Source organism: Talpa europaea (assembly GCF_964194135.1).
Source record: "Talpa europaea genome assembly, chromosome: 9".
Taxonomy (NCBI): Eukaryota; Metazoa; Chordata; class Mammalia; order Eulipotyphla; family Talpidae; genus Talpa; species Talpa europaea.
Genome location: NC_140076.1, coordinates 106,190,933 through 106,213,261, shown reverse-complemented (window position 1 = coordinate 106,213,261; position 22,329 = coordinate 106,190,933). Strand labels below are relative to the sequence as shown.

Sequence of the window (22,329 nt, the reverse complement as noted above, 5' to 3'; positions counted from 1 at the left end):
AATAATCTCTCATTTTATTTCTTCCAAAGAGCTACCACTAAGCTTTTTAAATTAATTTTTTTTTATGATAGTGTCTAGAGCATCACAGTCACTTTCCAGATGCCAGTTTCTTGTTTTTGCTGCCAATACCCAAAATATGAGATGCCTTCTTTTATGGGTAGGGTCCTGCAAAAAAAAACCCCTTTTCTTCTGTATTTCTCTTAATAAGTTATCAGGGCAATTTTACATATTTTCAAGTATCTTTTTCTTAAGTAATAAATTTCTAGTTTATGTACAGTCAGAAGTATCTGCAGTCAGGTAATGACCTAAAGAATTTACTTTGGATATCATCAATTTTTGGTTTCTTTATTTGGGTAGTATCTCCAGTTCACCTTGACTAATCTGCCAGTTTATTTTGCTCCAGGATCCATGTGCCTAGCTTGCCCAGATATTTATATACCTTTCTTAATCTAGCTCATTCTCTCATGTTTTACTGTATTCCTTTCCTTTCTGTTTTCTATGGCTACTTTATTATTTGTCTTAAAAGGACACCTAGTTCAGTTTTTAATGAACCAGTTACTACTAAATTGAACAGATTATAGGCAAGAAACTATACTGGGTACTGACTATTTATGCCATCATGATCCATTTTCTTTCAAGAAACAAGAGTTCCTTACCCAAATCAGCTATCTGTGCCTACCCCTCATTTATGATATACAGGGTACAAATATTTATAAGGAGATTTGACATTCACGACCATATCTGATATTAGTAGTCTGCAGAGCACTTTGCAACACCAGATGTTCAGGAAATATTATTATGCTCTAGTATAGAGGTAACATAGGCATGGAGGCAGTTACTAGATAGTAATTTCAAAAGAACTTTGAAGGAGTAAGCATAGTGAATTTAATCAACATTTTTTTCAGTTGAAAAGCCACATTAGCTGATCAGAAACCTGAAGGATACCACTATTTTTCCCCTCAGAAATCTAACATACCCAGGGATTGCTATGGTATTCTCCCCAGTTTTACTTGGGTGTCAAACATCTGATGTGGCTAAGCACCACAAAATGAAATTCCTATTGAATTAATGAAGGCAGAAAAAGAAATGATGGGAAAGTTATCAACACCCATCAGGCATGTTTCCACATGTCCTCCACCACTGATACGGTCCTCCACCATTTTTTCCACTCTAGGGTCAGATATAAACTTGAGAGATGAAGGTCTGGTGACCTATGGTGTCATATTAACTGAAAATAGAAATGTGGTATTTCCCTTTCAGTCATATACTACCCATTAAACGACTTAACTGTTTTTTTAATTTTTTTTTAATTTTATATATTTTTTACATCATTTTTCAGTTTTGCACAATGTATGCATTTTCATCTTGGTTACAGTCCCCATACAATTCCCACCCCCCCTTGTTTTGATCCTACTCCCTCTTCCCTCCCCCCACTCCCAGTGTATCTCTGGTTTATAGTTGCTTATTGATTTTGATTTTTACTTTATTATAATTAATCTTTTTCCTCGTCCCTTATTCAGGTTTTCTAAATTCCTGCTATGACTGAGACCATCAAGTATTTTTCTTTTTCTTTCTGGCTTATTTCGCTGAGCACTATTTACACTAGCTAAGCTATGAAAACAACCCAAATGCCCAAAAATAGTTGACTGGATCAAGAAGATGTGGTACATACCCACAATGGAATATTACTCAGCAATCAAAAAAGATAAACTCATGCAATGTGCAGCAACATGGATGGAGCTGGAAGGGATCATGCTTAACTGGTCATTTTTCTTGGAAAAAAACAATTCATTTACAGTGTTTCCATGAAGCTGTGAAGTTGCTTTTCTACTTCACAGTGAGGGAAGCAAGATGCACAGCGAAAAGCGTCACCATCAGCTAATTCCTCACCAACAATGGAAAAAGCCGCGAACAACATGAATTCCGAACCCACTTCGGGGGACAAAATTGGGGGAGGGGGGGTGGAAGGGACGTACAGGCAAAATTACCTTAATTAGGCCGAAACTTCAAGACTTTCCTACAGCCTAAAACCCACCAATTTTCTGAACAAAGAAGTCACGCAGGGGTGGGCTGAAGCGAATGGCCTCGCCCACCGCGCGGCTGAGACCACTGAGCGCACCCCATCACCGCCTAAGTCAGTCTTGGGGGGTCCTGCACCCGGCCCCTGGGCACTGACGGCTCCGGGGCCGGTAGAGCTGCAAGTTCCGCCAGGCGCTCGGAGGGCGGAGAGAGTGGAGGAAACCGGACCTACGAGCTCTGGCGGGATTACGAGAGCGGGCGAGGAGCCTATCACGTCAGCCCAACTCTCCATACACGCTCTCCCAGGCGCCCATCTAGGCTCCGGCCCATACCTTCCGCCCAGGTGAATCCCCACGGCCAGCGCCGGGCTCCGAGCGCCCCTAGCAACCACCTGCAATTCAAAGCGGAAGGACGGCCCTTGTCCCGCCCTCCCTGGCCCGAGGGGCCAGCACGTTGGCCCAATCACCTCGGCGGGAACTACGGCCAACCAATAGGAGGCAGGAGCGGAAGGGCGGGCCGAAGGGGTCGCGGTGGGCGCACGCGCAGTCGGGAGCAGGGCCTGGGGAGTGTGGCGGGCGGCCGAGTGAGCGCGGCTGGACTCGTGTGGCCCTCGGACGCCTGGTGTAGCGGCTCCCGCCTTCGCCAGCCCTCGCCATGTTCCTCACCCGGTCTGAGTACGACAGGTCTGTGCGGCTGGCGGGGAGAGGGTCGGTATTCTGTGTGGGCAGGCCCGGGGCCCGGCCGCGGCCCGGGTTCTGCCGTGTCATGGGGCGCCCCGAAACCCGAGTCCGGCCCGGCCCGGGGCGCTCCTGCCCCCCCGCAGCCGCCCGCCGGGAGCCCCTGAGCCAGACTAGCGCCTTGTCGGCCCCTCATCCTGCCGCTGAGTCACCGCCGGGCCCCGACTCGGTGCGGAAGCGAGGAGCTCCGTTTTGTGCGGGGGAACCCGGGCGCCCGAGGGGCCGGACTCCGACCTTTAACCCGGGCCAGGTCGGGGGTCAGCCCTTCCCCGCTCATCCTTGCGTGCTCTCTGACTCCCTTTCAGAAAATATAAGCGTCCACCGGGGAGGAGGAAACAACTGGAGATTGGGGGCTTGGGCATTTCCACTCCCTTTTAGGAGAACAACCTCGTTCCCCACCCCTTAGGCGGGGGCTGGGGGAACCTTCCCTTGGAGATGTACTTGGGCGTGCTGGGATGTGTGGTTCCTGCAGAAGTGCAGAGGCAGCCTCGGGTATGCCGGAGAGAGAGTCTGGGGTCTGACTGTAGGAGCTGGAATTTAGAGTAAGTCTCAGGAGTTTGCCAGTCACGCTGATTTCCACTAGACCGGAGCTTTTTCAAAAAGTTTGAAGCAAGTTGATTACAGTGTGTGTTGAAGGCCAGATCTAATGTTTTCGAAAATCAGGATTGGTGATTGTAGTATTTATTTTAAAGAAAAGCTTTTCAAGGCTTGGGGGTATTAAGTGATACTAAATTGTACAGATTCATGCTGTAGACATTTTTATTTTCAGTTTCAGTTTTGGTCAGTTAAATTTGCACATGGCTGTTAAGTCCTCCCCCTCCCAGTTAGGAAAGGCAGATGTTTTCTTTGAACTACATAGCTTAAGAAGCTGCATTTGGCAAGCATATGTTGAGCTTGTGAAAAGTTTGATCACTGGGAACTACCGCTTTTTTACTTGTTTGCTGACTTAGAGAGGCTGTATGTGACATTTTAAAACTGACATTTTCCTCTACTGCCTTACAAATAACTTTGTTAGTCAGTATTTAGCTTCCAAAGCGTGGAATATAATTTTGAGCTAGAGTATTTATTATGATGGAAATTGCTATTCTTATCAGAAAGCCTTCATTCCATTTTTGTGTTCGTTTGCTCAGCATCTTTATTGATTTGAGTTTTCAATTTTTGCCTAAGAATGCCTTATATACAGCCCTTTTTATTAGCTGATGTGCTTGAATGGCTGCTGTGTATAGGTGCTGTTTTAGGTGCTGGACACACAGCAGTGAACAAAGTGAGGACCCTTATTCTGATATGGGAAGCTGACTTACAGAAATAACTAGTATGTTTTAGTGTCACCAGAAAAACTCAAATCAACTCTATGGGAGTTTAGATGAAAGACTGCACTTAATATCAGGGGAGTGTGGGAAACTTCACTGGAGCTGATATTTTAAACTGAGTTTTGAGAAAGAATAAGATTTTAATAAACATGTATAAGGATGGTCAGTAGTTTTGAGGCGTAGAATATAGACTGAACAACGGTGGGGCAGTGGGACAGCACAGTATATGGAAAATTCTGGTCTGGTTGGTACATGTGATACACATATATGGGAACAGAAAAAGAATAATATGTGAGAAACAGGATAGCATTAAATATTGGGTGGTTTTTAATATGTTGTTAAGGAGTTTGGGTCTTAGGTAGGTAAGTTTGGGTCTTACTCTGTAGGTAACTGAGTGCCATTAATTTTCATTTTAAGAAGTTACATAATCATAAGTGTTCTATAGAGATTGATGAGATTAGAGCAAAGAGCACGTCAATACCAGGTAGGCTGTTATAACGGGTGAAAGGTAATGAGGACATTGAGAATGGAAGGAAGAGAATGCTAAGTTACTGTGGAGGGGAAGTTGATATGAATTTGGTATATGATTAATATATTAATATATATGATTATAATTTGGTATATGATTAATATGGGCGAAGTCGGAGTAGAATGAATCAGATCATTCAGAACTTTGTAGCTTGGGGAATTGGAGGGGGTAGAGGGCTTTTAAAAACAAAGTAAAAATGGCAGGTGGTAAAGCTGATTTTGAAACTGTTGAGTGTTCAGTGCTTGTGGGGTATCTTATAATAAGTGGAAATGCTCAGGAGACTGTATAGATAGGAAAGATGTCAGGTTGGTAATAAGTATTTGAAAGTAGTTGGCCTCAACTTTCTCGTCTGTAAAATAGTATCTGTGTTAGAGTACTATCTTATTTAGGTGTGTTTTGAGGATTTGTGAGAAATTATTTAAGAGTTTTTAACAGTACCAGGAATATCATAGATATGCAATATGTGTTAATTTTATTTTCTGTTCTGTATTTTGATAAGTTTTTTTTAACAAATTTGAAAACCCTGTACTATATCTAATGTTACATGTTATAAAATCTACACTCCATAAACCAAGAATCATAACTTTCACTCACTTTTTCAAATATTTTTAGCTGAAAGCTTTTATAACACAAGCCATGATTAGTGCTGCCAAGAGATTTCCAGCACAGTGGAACAAGTAAAAGTGGGGAAGTATTTTAGAGAGAAAAGCATTGTGATGTGTAATTGGTATAAATACGTATTGGGTGAGTGAACCAGGTAACCAGGTTAAGTTTGAAGAACTACACAGATGTCAGTGTATTGTTAAAAATAACAATACTAATTCATACAAAGAAATAGAGAATTATGCCCATAAATGACTTTTCCTTAAAAGTAAGTTATTAACATCAGATTCACCTATGGTAATGTAATGAGGGTAAATGCACATTGAGGGGGGAGGGTTGCCTGATAGTTTGGGAGCATGAATTTGCCAAAAGAATTCTAGATTGAATTGGGATTGAGACAGAAAGTCATCAGCTATCACTTAAATAGTTTGAAGTCTTCCTGGGGAAAGTATGTCATGTATAGCTTCCATTTCCTTGAAAAACTGTTAATGTACCAAAAAATAGCTACAGATTATTGTGGGCAAAGGAGGATAATATCAACTTATACATCTTATAGCCATCTGAGCTGGATATTAAGGAATTTGAGTTTAGTGTCTCTGATTTTTTTCTGGAAAAAAAATTATTTATTTTTTTCTAAATTATAGGGGCGTGAATACGTTTTCTCCTGAAGGACGGTTATTTCAAGTGGAGTATGCCATTGAGGCTATCAAGGTATCGTATCAAGTGGCATCGTTCATGAAATTCTGTGACAACATAATGCTTTATTGACAGACTATTTGGATTCAGTGTGCTTTAACCATTCTCTTAGGAAATGTATTTATCGCTTTAAGCAACCATTTTCCATCATCTTTATAACAATTTCAGTTACATTCCTAACATGTTTTAAAACTTTTTGAACAGATAGCTGCTTCATAATTTTGTAAGTAGCTTTTTTCTCAGTGTTATTGGAGGGACAAGTTTATGTTCATAATCTTCTTGGCTATAAGAGAAGAATATGGAAGTCCAGAGTTAATACCTGAGAGATATTTTGTGGTCTTGAACAAATCTTTTAACTGATCACCTTTATTCTTGTTGGTAAGTTGTGAATTTGTACTAGACACTTTCAGGACTGAATAAGAGATGTGTTCTGTAATCTAGTAATAAAATGGAATAGTTCATACCAATGTTCAAAAAATAAGTTAAAAGTAAGATATCTGTACTTAAAGTTACTTGTCATGTAGGAGCTATAGTTGCTGAATTATGGGCAGTCTAATTTAAGTTGTCTATGATAGTTCCAGGCATCTGTATTTTTAAGGAGTCCCCCGGTGATTCTCGTGTCTAATAAGAGGTGAAAATTACTGATCTTGTCCAGACCGTCTCTCTATGCTTCAGTCTCTTCTGAATTTCCAAACAACCTTTTATTACTAGATAGCTCATTTTGTTTGAAAATCAATCATAATGATTTAGAAATTTATCCTTGCATTGTATCAAAAGTCTGGCTTTTTGAAGTTTTCTTCATTTGAACCTAGTTTTGCCTTCAAAGAACACAGGATATTTAAACCTCTTCCATATGACCATTCTTCCCATAGTTAAAGAAAGATGATGTTTCCCTCTAAGTTACCTTTTTAAGGAAATGTGTAATTGGGGAAATGGTTGTATGAGAGTCTGGAGAAGGGCAAAGTGATTCTGAAGAGTTGACATAAAAGTGAAGGTGGCAGCACTGTAATCAATAGTGAAACAGAATAGGATGGGCCAGCTGCAAGTACCTGTCAGTTTCTGATCTTTGCCCAGTATCACAGTCATACATTACTATGAAGTGGAGACTATCTCAATTCCAAGCTATGGCATTTATTTTGAGCCTTAGCTAAGACAACAGATCTGCCCAGATGTGGAAAGCAGTAGTCCTCTGTTTTTGGATTCTGCTTTAAGCCCCTCAATGCTAGTAATTTTGGGATTGCTTTGAGATAATGGGATGGTACCTGATCTCTGTAACACCAGGTTGGGCTAGGATGGAAATGGTGATGTGTCCTTAATGGATGCGACTTAACCTTTGTGAAAATGTACTCTTTGGCATTTAAACTGCCTTTTGCTGTGCTTAATTTACCAGTAGCCAATGAAAAGGCAATTTTCAACAGGTTTAGGAAGTGTGAAAGATGCTGGAGAAATCAGCCAAAAATGTCTGACAAGTAGAAATTGTCACTTAGAGATACTGTATGGATGGTATTGGTAAGAGATAGCCAGCAAAGGTGGGGAGAAAATACTTTTAGAGTGGATTTCTTGGGGGTGAGAGTGAAAAATCTGTGACGGTCAAAATTATTATACTTAGCATCTAGACATTGGTTATTATGCTAGTGAGTTTTTTTTTTAAAGAAATACCATGTGGAGTCAGTTCAGATGTTCCTTTTTCCCGAGTACCCACCAAGGGGTTTGGGGGGGGAGGAGAAATTGTAAGCAGAATTGTAATATTGAAATACCTGGGGTAAATGTAAGTGCAAAAGAAAATAAAATTGATTTTAATTTTTAAAAAAATAGCCTGTCTCAAAAATATTGACCCTCTTTTTGGAATGAAAGTTTAGGAATTTATTTAAGTTGGAAGCCATATTGAACAGACTGAGAATTTATTCTTGTGGTGTGAAGCACTTCCTCCACAGAATAATAATAGTATCCAGGGAATATTGACTTTATAGAGCAGATAATTCTTTGTTGTGGGGGGCCATGTCATGCATTGTAGGCTGTTTAGTAGCATCCTTGACCTCTCCTCATTAGATGCCAGTGACACTCATCCTAGTTGTGACAACCAAAGATGTTCAAGACTTTGTCTAATATTCCCTAGAGGGTAAAAAGGGTCCTGGTTGAGAACATCTCTTACGATAAAATTTAAAAGTAATGTGAATTCTTTCCTGCTCTGTTCAGTCTTCGTGATTCAAGATAGTACACTACATAAAACAATAATTAGGAAACAAGTAAGTGCTAAATTAAATTCTCTGGCAATGGTTTCTGATGTGTTCTATTTTCTTTTAAGGTATGCATGCAAGTAGTGTTAAAGTCAAAAACTAAAAGTTTTCTAAACCTTGTAACAAAAGTAACTGTCCCTTAAACCTGCCTTCTTTATTTTCAGCTTCTCAAAGACAGCACTTTCATAGCCTTTTAACTGATAATTTTGTTGGCATTTATTCCATATCTCTAAAATAGACTTAAATTTTTTTTGTTTAGGTAATATCTATAGATGAAGATTTCTGCTTGCAATCTCCCCCCCTCCTAACACACACACACACACACACACACAGAGTTTTCTGTTGGTGTGTGGGTAGGACAACTCTTATTAACTTAAAGGTCTCATAATTTTGCTAGATCATTATTCAGCATTTATATTTGTATGAATATGTAAATGCTCTTCCCAACTGAGCCATTTTTCGCTTTCTGTACACTGTTGTTTTCCTGGGAGTTAATACTTCTCTTTTTTAAAAAAAAAAGTTTGCTTAGTTTAGCATGTAACATATCAATAATTCACCCCCAAGTCTCAGTGTACCTCTCAAAATTTCCAGACGCATTAAGTATCCCATTAAAGATTCTTTTTTTTTTTTTCTTTTATAGAGGCATGTTTTATTTATTTATTTGTTTGTTCGTTTGTTTCGTTTATACATGCACTGGGTACAGTCAGAAGCGCGGGAGGGTGAGAGAATTCACCAGAGCCAGAGCGGGGAGCAGAGCAGGCAGAAGGACCAAAGTACACTGCTGAGGGGAGCAGCGGGTGGCAGGAGAGGTCTGCGCACCATGTGGGACCCTCCTCTGGTGGCCAGGGAGCAGCCGGGAATCGAACCGGTGCTGCAGAGGCTGCGGGCAGCTTTGCAACCCAGCGTTCAACCGCTGCGCCACCGGGGAGGCCCCCATTAAAGATTCTTATAAAAGTTTTTGAGCCTTCAGAGCTCTTTCAGTCTTGACTAATTGTTCTCTAGCCCTCTGCATAGCTGTGTACCTAGGTGCTTCTGTCACCATAATCTTGGGTATCGCCTTCAGCTCTCTCTTCTATTACAACTATGTCATTTTCTTTTTTGATGTATTCCTTCACTTTGGTAGGACCCATTCTCTAATAGTTTCATAAACATATTTTTAATTTCTAAGGTCCTTTGTTTCCTGTTCTTTTATTGGGGGTGGGGGGATGAAATGTCTATTTTTTTTTTAAATTGAGGATTAAAAATTGATTTTTCTTTAGTTTTTTTTCTTCTTGAACTAGTTAGACTCATAAGAGCCCTGTCTTTCAGAGTGTAGGTGTTAACCCGTTAGTGGGCATTGAAATCAATTTAATGGGTCATGGGAGCATTTCCTTTTGAAGAGGAATAGAGGTGTGGCTCTCAGAAGGCATAGTCTTAGCTGGTATTTTTGTTTTGTTAGCCATGAAATTGTGTTTCTGTTACATTTATTTATTTGTGTATTTTGGTCATGATTTGTAATTATGTATATTTTTTTAATTGAAGTAACATTGCATTATAACATTATATAGGCATCAGATGTGCTCATTAAAAAAATTATTGTATATTTATGGGCCTCCCTGGTGGCACAGGGAGTTAAGAACCGCACTATGAGGCAATCCGCAGCCTCTGCAGCATGAGTTCGATCCCCAGCCGGCCAGGGAGATACCCACATGGCGCAGCAAATCTCTCCTGTCACGCCCGCTGCTCCCCGGAGCAGTGTATTTCAGTCAGTCTACCTGTTCTGTTCCCCACTCTGTCTCTGGTTGGTCCTCTCACCCCCTGCATCTCTAGCCTATACCCTAGCTCTTGTAGGCATAAATAAATAAATCTTTAAAAAAAAAATCAATGTATATTTATGACATTTAATTTGCCACCAAAAGTTTCATGCTGTTTTTCACCATACAGTTGACCCCTTTTACTGATTTATTCACCTTTCTTCCTCTTCTCCTCTAGTAACCTCTAATTGGTCTTACAGTCTAATAGTTTTTTTTTAATAAAATATATTTCTTAATGTAGAAATTTGGTTCAAAAGTTTGAAAATCACTGTTCTAGAGAAAACTGCCTCTTATTTCATGCCTGCAGGCAGGGGATTTCTGAAAACTGAGTGGGTAAAGACGCTGTGGTTCTTAATATTAAGTTTGTCATTTTTTTCCTTAATCCCTTTCCTCATTGTAGTTCTGTCTTTGACTGTGCGTGGTATCCCCCAATCCAAAAATCCTGTTTTACCCTCTCAAGAGTCCTGTGCAGGAGTGAGGCTGGGGGCTATTATCTATTGAATATCTTTAGAACATAGTGGAGGGGATCTGAAAATCTTTTTTTTAAGCAGATATTAAACTAATTGTGCAGTTTTTAGCTTCTCCATTTCTTTTTCCACCATTCCTTTTTGGGGGCCTATGATATAAATCAGGTTGTTTCTTGACTTTCTTTACTATTGATTTAGGATTTGGATTTCTCAGGTCTACTATGTAAAATATTACTAACCCATTTCTTTCTTTGAAATTTTAATGCTGTCTTTGTCCATGCTCTTTGTCTTAGTGGGTCTGGCTCCTGTAATTTTATGTTATCAGGCTTCGGGAAGCAATAGAGCTAATTTATGTGTTTAGCCTACCTTTAATTAGAAGTACGAGCACATATTTTTTACATAAAATTCTTGGACAGTTCATCTCCTCTCATTATGCATGTATCCATTGAATTAAGAAAATATGCAGTAAAAAGCTGATATACACATTAAATAACACTTCTAAATAAAGTGCAATTTTACTCATTTGAAAAATAATACATATGTGTATGACACATGATTTTTCAGTCTGCAAATGTGTTAAGCATGTTCGGTAGAAAGATTCATGGAATTGTTTGAAATCTATTGCAGTAACAGGCTTTGGGAGTTTGATACCTACATTTGCAGTCATTGCTTTGTGGAGTAAACTAAGCATCATGTAAATCAAAGGAGACAGCACCTACAGTCACAAAAGGCTTTATGAATGATGGGTGAGATTGATAGGCAGAGGGAAGTGTATATTCCAGGGGGGATAGCATGAGCAGAGGTACAAGTGTAGGGGGTAATGCAGTGCAAGAGTAGGGGGCAATGTGGCATAAGAAAATGGGTGGGGCTTGTACCTGAGGAATTTTGTTGGAGAATAATGAATAGTAAAATTATGAGAGAAGTGGGATTAGGTTGTTAATGAGGACTCTGGTAGCCTATTTAGATTTTATGTTATGGGCAATACAGGGATATATTCTTCAGAAAAGTAGAAGTATAATGAAAATAACATAAGATCTGTAAGACCATAAATGAAAGGTACATTGGGGGAGAGTAGAGATGGGGAGAGTAAGGTTGTTGAAGTAATCTAAGCCTATAATAAGAATAACTAAAACTTTGTTTACTTATTGTTTTAGACAGCTATTTTAGGAGCTTTTTGTGTAAGTGTGTTTATCCTTCATGATGTAGGTATTGCTATTATCCCTTTTGCAGATTAAGGTAACTGCAACATAGAGGGTTGAGTGACTGGGATGGTAGTGTGGAGATGGAGAGATGAGATTAAACTATTGTGGACTACTGGTGACCTTAAAAATTAATATTTTTATATTGGTGGTGTTCCTTTTTCTTCTTATTTTCCTTTGTTTTTGAAAAGTAAATTACTTTTCTGAAGGTCACATACATTTCAGGATAATCACCTTTTGAGACAGTTCAGATAGCAGAGATGACACCAGGTCCAGAAAAAAAATTCCTTTTATTTCTTTCTTGCTCACTACGTTTAGCACTTTAGAATCTGCCCCTCATTCAAATTATCATTTTATCATTCGATAATTTCCTAGATGTTTTCAAGATGTAATTGAACTTAAACCTTTAGAAGTACAAAATTCTGTAAATCAATGCTCTTGCCATTGACAGTGACAGTACATTAAAACTCATTAGAATGTTCTTTATTCTCTCAGCATATTAGATATGGCTGATTGAAGCGTCTAATGTGTGAAAGTACACAGAAACACTCTGGGTGAGTAGGTGAGACTGTTCTTTGACCAGTATGTGATAACCATACTTGTCTTTCTTTAGCTTGGTTCTACAGCCATTGGGATCCAGACTTCAGAGGGTGTGTGCCTTGCCGTGGAGAAGAGAATTACCTCCCCACTCATGGAGCCCAGCAGCATTGAGAAAATTGTAGAGATTGATGCTCACATAGGTAAGGAGTAGGGAAAAGTTGTTCTGTAGGATCTGACCTGGGTGAATTAAGTCATCTTTGAAGGTCCAAGGGAAGCATCATCAGGTAAAGGTCTTACTCCCTTGTTAGCTGTGGTATTCCAGGCAGTAGGCCAGTGCATTATATAGAGAGTAGGGAGCAGTTGCAGATTCACTTGGATTTAACTTGGTCCCAGAAGTAGGTTGTGTTTAACCTACTCCTTTCTTCCTCACATTTAGACTTGGCAGATATGGTGGTGGTTGAAATATGTGAAGGTTGAATCATAGACCAGCGCCCTGTGATGGCTGATCATTGATGCATAGTTTGCTCTGTAGGAGGCCAACAGGAATAGAGAAATTATACAGAAAGCTAGGGTGTGCACTGAGAAAAGAGGAATGCTTAAAGATCTTCGGGGTGACTAAGGTTCAGAAAGTACAGAATAATAGATTTTGCCCATATCAGTCCTTCTTCGCTGTTTCCAATTTTATCTTTTTATTCCCTCTTCCCCTCACCCATACTCCCTTTTTCATCTCCCTTATAATTCCTGTCTTAGCTTCTGGCACCATTGTAGCATTACAGGATGAGTTGTTCTACTTATTTATAGCATGGCATTTTAGTGGACTGTCCATATTTTTTTTAACCTATCTGACCATCTAATTAATGCCACATAGATAAGATAATTGCTTGAAGGCATCAGAACCCATGGTGACTCTGGGAGCCTGACATCTCTTTCATAGATATAGAAAGATATTTATGATGCAGTGATCAGATTAAGATTAGAATTTTGTGCCTATTTTATCTTCTGTCACCTATCCTGGTGTAACTCAGTATCACTTTATCCAGCAAATTGAGAACCTACCTATGTGCCAAACAACACAGAATCAGAAGGAATGAGACATGGTCCCTGTTTTCTTGGAGCATACAATCTAATCGTGAAAGTGGACATGTAAATAAGTAAATGCAGGTGTGAGGAGGGACTGTGGTATGTTCTCAGTGGGGGTGCAAAGGAGGGAATAATTAGTTTTGTGTGACACTGTCAGGAAGGTATTCCATGAAGTTGGTGCATGAACTAAGTTGAATTCTAAAAGCCAGGGAAGTGTTTATTAAGTGAAAAAATGGGTGGAGCAGGGTAGAACATTGTAGTCAGAAACAGAAATGAGCGAGGCTTTGTTGGTATAAAATATAAAATACCATCACACAGGTAGTTTAGTATGAGTGGGAGATAAACTGTGACAAGAGATGAGTCTGGGATTATGCAGTGGAAGTTCTTTTTACGGTGCTAAAGAACTAATCCTTTTGCATTGATAGGAAAGGTTTTAAGCATTGAGGTAACATGATGAGATTAGGATTTTAGAAAGACCTTTGTGATCACAGTGTTAAAGATAGAGTGAAGGGAACTGAGGATGGAGTTAAGAAAACCAGGTAAGAAACATTTTTTTGCTAGTCCAACAGAAAGATGATAAGGATGTTAAGGTGCAGTGACCAGAAAACGGAGAAGTGAGGACTAATTCCAGACAGGTTCATCAGATGGAGACCTATAGAATTAGGAATCTGGTTAGAGGGCCAACAAAGATACTGACGTCTAGAAGGGAAATAACTTTGAGTTGAGTCTGTGGTATATGCAGGTAGGTGCATTAAGGGAGTCATTGGCTTTATAGGTCTGAAATGTGGGAGAGAGACAGGCTGGAGATTCAGGTTTGAGTTACAGCATATGAAGAACAGCCATCGACTTGGCATCTTGGACCATCAGGCAGGCTTTATCTCTGCTATAACAAGTTGTTTTATATTTGGTCAGGAAGAAGATAAATCTTTTGATTTTTAATCTAGGATCTTCTATTGTAGCTCAATGAGATGATTATTTTTTCCATGTTTCTCCTTTTGGGGTGTTAATGTTTGTTTAGTTCAAAAGTGCTCTAGAAGACATGGCCAACGGAGAGTGCCAAGGGGACGTCTAAGGATGTAATATATGGAAGTGCGTATTCGAGTAGCTGTTCTTCTGTCTGCTGCTATCTTTGTCTTGTGGGTAGTTTTTATTTATTGGTAATATAATTTATTTGTGCTCAGTGCTGATAATTTCCCATCTAATCTCGTGAGTATGTTGCTGTGGTATTGCTGAATTACTGCCATGGTTCCATTTCAGAATTTCAGTATTTCTTGAGTGGATAAAGAGTTGTACCAGGATTTGGCCACTGGGTCACTGTTACTTTTACATTGCAGGTTGTGCCATGAGTGGGCTAATTGCTGATGCTAAGACTTTAATTGATAAAGCCAGAGTGGAGACACAGGTAAAATTAGCATCATCTCTCCTTTTTTACCATGATGCTTGAATTCCTTGTTTAGTGATGATGCAGCTGCCTGGGCTGTATTGCAGGTCTCTGTGTTAATATTAGATATAGCCCTTGGGAGAGATTTTTGGGTAGAATTTCTATTTTTAACTTTCTGAGGCTTGGAGTCTAGCCATCCAACCATTGAACTTTTAAGGCTGCCCTAGTAAATAGTGCTGACAATCCATTGCCTTTTTTTTTTTTTTTTTTAATTTACCTTACATAAAGCAACCTTTACACTGCATTCTGTACCCTAATTGACTTTCTGTGGCAGCACCATAGCAGGTGAACATAGCTAAAGGACATTTCTCCCTCAACCCCACCCCCAACTGCCTTTGCTGCTATACTTGCAAATAACAACTCTCCTGTAGTGAGTAGTGATAGGTACCAGCTGACAAATACTGATTAGGAATACTGATTGTGTTGTTTTAATACTGAACTCCTGCATTCAGGCATGAAGAATAGACTAGTAAGGAAAAAAAACCTGATTGGTAAAATTTTTTGTACTTATTTGCAGGTCTGCTGTCAGTACTTGCATAAGAGTAAGTCATTTAACTTAAACACCAGTAGAGTGATGAGACGATTTTTTAGAGGACGTGGCACTCAATTATTAGCAATCACTTTATGAAAAGACTAACCTCGATGCTTTGAGGGGTTAACTCCGTTTTCCCAAGGGAGTATCCTTCAGTTTGTCATTGCTTCCAGTCCTTTTGATACAAGTTTTTGCCAGAACTATTTCTCTTCCTCTCGGGCAGGCCAAGCATTCAAGTTTAGAACTAAGGAGAGCATACAGGAGCTTGAGCTACTATTCAAAGGGATACTGTAGTGAGATGATGGGCTGTTTTAACTTATTTGAAAGGTAGACCATGCTTTGCTCCTTTTTCAGAACCATTGGTTCACCTATAATGAGACAATGACAGTGGAGAGTGTGACCCAAGCTGTGTCCAATCTAGCTCTGCAGTTTGGAGAAGAAGATGCAGATCCAGGTGCCATGGTGAGTGTGATACTCATGTCAGGTTTTTTTATTGTATTTGGAACTTAGGATATTTGTCCTCAGGACATACCTTGCCCAGCCCCTCTTGCTTCATAGCCTTTTGTCTTACTACCTCTTGCATTTTGTTCCTAGTCTCGTCCTTTCGGGGTGGCACTGTTATTTGGAGGAGTTGATGAGAAAGGACCCCAGCTGTAAGTAACATTTTGCCATTTCCCCCCTGCTTCCTTTTTGGGAGAATTATTTTAATTTGGGCTAGGGACTAATACTTTATATCAACTGAGAAGTTTGTTACAGAATACAGTGATTCTATACTGCCCATGCTCTTAATGCTCCCCCTATTGGAACCATTGTTTATTCTGGAAAGAAAGAGAAGTAACTTTCTTGTGTTTGAGAACTTTCATTTAGAGTATTGATTTGATCCCTGTCCTCAAAAACTACTTAGATAGGCCTATTCAAATGCCATATTTACATATCCTATGCTATACGTGAGTCTAAATTTCTGAGGAAATTACTAGTTTTCTTAAACACTTTTTGAAGACCTGGTTTCACCAAGCATAGAACATCTTCTGGATCTGTGCTTCAGTATTTTGGTGGAGTTTCCTGACTGCAGGGCAAAACATTCATATAGTTTAGTGAAATTATATTTATTGCATATTATATTAATTACATATTTATTACATAAAATGCCACATTCTTAAGCATTTTAATCCTCTTTTGGGGGCGGTGGGTTTACAGATTTCATATGGATCCATCTGGGACTTTTGTACAATGTGATGCTCGAGCAATTGGCTCTGCTTCAGAGGGTGCCCAGAGCTCCTTGCAGGAAGTTTACCACAAGGTAATTAAGCACTCTGACAACTTTTATTTCTTAAATGAAGGTATAATTTACATAACAATAATATGTATAAGCCTTATGAGTTTGCTTCTATGAATTTTGACAATTATATATCCTTGTAACCACAACTAAAGCAAGCTACAGAACACTTCCATCACCCCCCAGAAATGCTTGTCTCCTCTCCATCCAGTCTTTCCGTCTCTCACAACCATAATCACCACTATAGATTAATCTTGTCTGCTCTTATATTTTTAAAAAATGAAATCATAGAATAAGTATTTTTGTGTCTGCTCTTTTTTGTTCAACACACTGTTTTTGAGACCCATTCATGTTTTCCACACGTCTATAGTTTCTTTTTATTGCTGACTGGTATTAACGTGGTATAGATTTACCATGATTTGTTTGTCTTTCATCTTCACAGCTTTACTTAGCAGTTTGTAATTCCTAGTCTGGTTTTTGAAGCAGTGTGCATTTGGTACTTTTTAATCTCTGGGGGATGGAAAGTCCCAGTTTTGGTTAACTCTTGTGGTTGAAGGCTGCCATACTTAGCATTCAGGAGGCAAGTGAATTAGGCACAAAAACAGAGTAAGAGAGGAGCAGATTTTCTAAATCATTAGACTATCTTCATAGATCATTTGAGAATTATTCAAAGTATACACCAATATTATCTTACTTCTAAATTGAAAGAAAGTAATAGAGAAGTATAACTTTTTTTCCTTCAAAGATCACTTACCATATAGAAGTTGGTGAGTTTGTTCTGGTTCAAAATAAAGCTTTTCTTTTTTTTTTTTTTTCTTTTTTCTTTTTTCTTTTTTCTTGCTCTGAGCAAATGTATCCTACTTGAGTTCTGGATATATGTGTAAATGCACTGTATTTATTAATATTTTTGGCTTATTAATGTTTACTACATTATTTCTTCAAGGAGATACAAAGGAAATCTTTGATAAAAGAAAGGGTTATATGTAATTAATGGGTACTCTTCTTGCTCTTTTGTTTTAAGTCTATGACACTGAAAGAAGCCATCAAGTCTTCACTAATTATCCTCAAACAAGTAATGGAGGAGAAGCTGAATGCAACTAACATAGAGGTATTTTTCTGTCTTACTGATTTTTGTTCCAGTGTCATATCCCCCGTTACTGAAGATTGAGTAGACAAAAGATAATCAAATTTTTGTATGCTCAGTTCATAAGAAGTTATTGATATACTTTGAATTAACAACTTTAGTAAAGTGATAATGACAAAAGCAGAATTCATTTTTAAAGAGTGAAAAAGAGGTGATGAAGTGGACTAAAAAGAAAGAAAGTATGCAGCTTTCTTGAATAAGTGTCAGCAGAAGACAACATTAAAAGGATTTTTGTCTTTTTAAAGTTGGAGAAAACCTTGAAAATATCATTAGCTTGAAAAGAAACATGTTAAAAGAAATAAAAGCAGAGGTTAGATAGTGATGGGAAAGTTCTAGAAGAGGAAAAGTATGGTAGAGATGGAGGAATTAGTTTCAAAAAGTAAAATTTATTCATCATTATTTTGAGTGCCCAGTTATGTGCCAGATGCTATACTAGATGACAGATTCGATTCCCTATGCAGGTAGTATACTGCATAAGATAGGGACGTACAAATAGTGACAGCTTGGTGTGATGATTCTGTAGTAGCAATGAGAACAGATTATCATGGGAAGATGTAGTGGGGCATTAGGAAAGGTTACTGGAAGAGGTGATGTCTGGACAAAGGAAGAGAAGGGTATTTCAGGAAGATGGAACTATGTTGTGCAAAAAATCAAAGATGTAAAATAACATTGTACAGCAACGGAACTTTGAGGGTTTGTCTGCATGTGGGGTATGAGCTGTTTATGATGTGGGGAGGTGGCAAGAATCATGGATCAGATTCCTAATGCCCTTATTTAGGGTATTATGTGCAGACAGGAGAAAAGGAGGTAATGATAAGGTAGGTTTGGAGGTGAGTTGGGAGAGAAGTCCTCTATTTCCCTGGTGATTGTTAGATCTTTTGCTGATGGTAGGTGAATGCAGCAATGAAAATAATGAGAATGGAAACTGTTTGGAGAATCATTACTGTTGGAAAAGGGAACACAGGCATTGGGTACAAGAATTGCTGGACACATTAAAATACTAGCTGAGGCTGGAATCATTGGTCTCAGGAAATGAGGCTCAGTTATCTGTTTTTCTAAAATCTGGTGATTCTGGTAACTGGTCTAATAAGTGCAGGCATTTGGGAACTGCTTTACTTCATAAAAGGAAAATTTCCAAGTTGCATCTTTTTTTACAAAATCAAAAACAACAAAACCCACCTCTGTTAACCCCATCCTTTACCTAGTATCTGGCTTTTTCCTAAAAAACCAACTTTGTTGAGATAATAACATACGTATTGTTAAATGTACCCATTTTAAGTATATAATTCAGTGAACTTTGGCCCCTGTATCCCTGTATCTATCACCACAATCAAGATATAAAATATTTCTGTTGGGCCTCCCTGGTAGCACAAGGGGTTAAGCACAGCACTGTGAAGCTATCTGCAGCCTCTGCAGCACGAGTTCACTATCCAGCCGGCCAAGGAGCTACCCACATGGCTCAGCAGACCTCCCCTGCCTGGCCCACTGCTCCCCTCAGTCAGTCTATATGGGAAGGAGTAAATTGTTTAACATAATTTACAAAAATATTTGACATTTCATGTAATTGGGTAGGTCTTTTGGGAAGACAATTTTTTAGTATGTTCCTAGATCAGAATTTTCACATTTTTAAGATGTGTAGTGTTTTTTTTCCCTAAATTTTATCTGTAGATGAATCGGGGAATAGTAAATATAATGAGGTTATATTAATTCCGGCAATTTTGAAATTGTATTAAATGTCAGTAATGAATGTTACTCAAAAAATGCCTTAGTATGTTTACTGTTAAAGTTTTTTTTTTTTAAGGTAGTGCAAGGAAATAACATTTAAAATAAATGAAACAAAAGATTTTTAGGCAAATGTGAAGTGGAATCTATTCCTGGTTATTGCCCAAAGCCACAGGACTATGTTCAGTAGGTAGAGGTGATGGAAAACCTGGCAGTTTTAGTTAAATTTTAAATTAACCATCTTCTGACCCTAGTCTTTTATTGCTTAAATATATTATAACCTGGACTACTGGGTATTATTAGTATCTTCAGCCACAACTGATTTTTTTATTATTAGTGTTTGATGAAACAAACCAGGTCATGACCAGGTCATTAAAAAAAATGAAAACAAGGGCCTTTTTGTTGTCCAGTTGCCCCATGGACAATTTTAGATAAAGTAATACCTAACAATAATAGTTAACAATGTTTTTGTGCTTATCACAGTGTTAGAGGTTTTCTGTTCTAAGCACTTTCCATATATATATTAATATATTTAATCCTTATACTACTCTGTAAATGTGGTGCTATTATTATCCCCATTTTACTGATAAAAATTGAGGCATCTAGTGGCCAAGTAACCCAAGGTCACACAAGTTTGGCTGCAACATATATTGTAAATATATTTCTGAAGGAATCTTTAATTAAAAAAAGAGAAAGTACTGACACCATGTAATTTACTGCTGTTTTTATAAGATCCTTGTGAAATATGTTAAAGACGTGACAATGACATCAGGCATTTGGTTAATTATTATGTGGTGGGTTAACCTCAAAATAGAAATTTTGGTCAATAAGAATTTTATTTTGGAGTCAGAGAGCTATTTTAGGAAGCTGCTGCTGGAAAGGATATCCCTAGGACAGCAGATCCCTTAGTTCCTAATGAACAGCTGCATCTCCAGCAAAGCTTCTCGCCATACTAGGGTTAGCAGCAGGGTAACTGAGCCCAGCTTGTTAACCCTTCTCTGTTTTCTTTCTAGCTAGCCACAGTGCAGCCTGGCCAGAATTTCCATATGTTCACAAAGGAAGAACTCGAAGAAGTTATCAAGGACATTTAAAGAAGTGTGATCCTCAGAACTTCTCTGGGACAATTTCAGTTCTCCTGATTGCCCTTAACTTTTATTTCCAGCTGTTATTCCCTGGAGAGTCTCCAGTATATGTGCATTTTTTTTTATGATGTCTGTACATAAAGGCAGTTCTGAAATAAAGAAACATTTAAAATATTTGTTAATAGACTATCCTAATGCAGTCTTTTGTTCAAAATGTTTGTGTTAGGAGGTAAAAAGGACAGTGGTATTAATATCTATCAAGAGGATCTTTCTAAAGTTGTTTTAGTGACCACGACATAATGAACTATATCATGAATCCCTGGGTGTTGACAAATGAATTCAAACTAGTCCAGCTCCTCTCAGTGCCTTATAAGTGTTAATATCACTGTAAACCTATTTCTATTCTGTAGTTCCTCTTGAGTAAATACATATTTTTGCTGCTTTCCTTAAATGCAGGAGATGCTAGTCATTCATCATCAAAAGAACACATTTTGAGAGTTGGGTTATAACAGCTGTTGTAACAACAGCTATAATGTTGTTAAGTTTTTGTGTCTTAATTTGGAAAGAGATTTTATGAAGCTAAGGACCATAAAAGAATTCATGATATTGACCTTCCTGACAATCAGTTGTACATCAATAAGAGAATGGTATAATTCAGAAGTAGTTTACATTAGACTATGAACTTTCCTCATTAGAGGCACCATCATGTGTGGTTAAAAAATCAGTCTATTTTTGAAGCCTCAAAAAGGGCCATATGAAGTAGATACTGTTCGGCTTGACAGATGAATCTAAGACAATGAGAGCATGAACACACAAAATTAAGCTGTTGGGACTTGAACTCAGATTTTCAGGTTTCAAATTACCACCTCTTGATGTTACAATGCCAAGTCTCTTGAAACCGAGTGAAAGGAAATTCTCATTGAGGTTTGAAATGTACTATCCACAACATGGTTAATCCATATGTGGATAATGCAGAGTTGTGTATTACCGTCATTAACATTAGTGGATAGTTAACGATATCAAAGTAAATTCTGACTGTTTGAGTAAATTCATACTCATCCTGTAGTTCCCAGTCAACAATTGATGCTTATATACATTTGGAGACTGCAGTGACAGGAAACATTTGGGAGAAAGGAATTTGCCCTAGACATACACATAAGGAAACTAGAGAACTAGAGTATGTTGTCACCAACATTCTGGAAACTTTCTAGAGATTTAAACCCTGTTAAATTAACTAACATTGATCATGAGGTTAATTAGTTTCATGTTTGTCTTATCAAATCCTAGTTTAAAAATGTCATTGAAAAATCCTATCTTGGGCCTCCCTGGTGGCACAAGGGGTTAAGACGCAGCCTGTGAAGCTTTCCGAAGCCATTGCAGCATGAGTTCCATCCCTGGCCTGCCAGGGAGCAATCCACATGGCGCAGCAGACCTCTCCTGACTCCGGCTGCTCCCCTCTGCTGTGTACTTTGGTCAGTCTGCCTGTTCTGTTCCCCACTGTCTCGTGAATCCTCTCTGTGCCCCTGCCCCCAACCCTAACACACATCTGGCCTATACCCCAGCTCTTGTATGCATGAATAAATAAATTTCTTTTTTAAAAAAGAAAAATCCTATCTCAATTTCAAATGTAATATTTATTGAATACCTGCCTACTGTATACCAAGTTAGTTAATGTTTTAGGCATTGGGGATAGAGCTGTGAAAATACTCTATGGCCTGTGCTCCTTGACATTTCTAATGGGGAGAAGTAGACAAGAAACAATCCCTTTAACTGTAGGTTAATGCAGAAATGGACAGAAGTTGCTCTAGGGAGAGGTGAGAGTTGAGTCTGAATCACATATTTTATGTATGGGGAGAATACTAAGGAATAGCTTTTAAAGTATCGTTCTAGTTTCATCTTAAGTTTTTCCTCCCAGGCCTAGC

At 38.6% G+C, this 22,329-nt stretch overlaps 1 protein-coding gene across 1 annotated transcript; it reads left to right on the top strand.

The window, feature by feature from the left end:
• Positions 1-2,673: 2,673 nt before the first annotated feature.
• PSMA5 (proteasome 20S subunit alpha 5) lies at positions 2,674-20,416 on the top strand (the record flags this gene model as incomplete). The annotated part of the gene is made up of 9 exons (XM_084243782.1): positions 2,674-2,702; positions 5,843-5,909; positions 12,204-12,330; positions 14,545-14,612; positions 15,538-15,645; positions 15,778-15,836; positions 16,381-16,483; positions 17,481-17,567; positions 20,339-20,416. The coding sequence occupies 9 exons, from the start codon at positions 2,674-2,676 to the stop codon at positions 20,414-20,416; spliced, it is 726 nt and encodes a 241-aa protein (XP_084099908.1).
• Between the last annotated feature and the right edge of the window lie 1,913 nt (positions 20,417-22,329).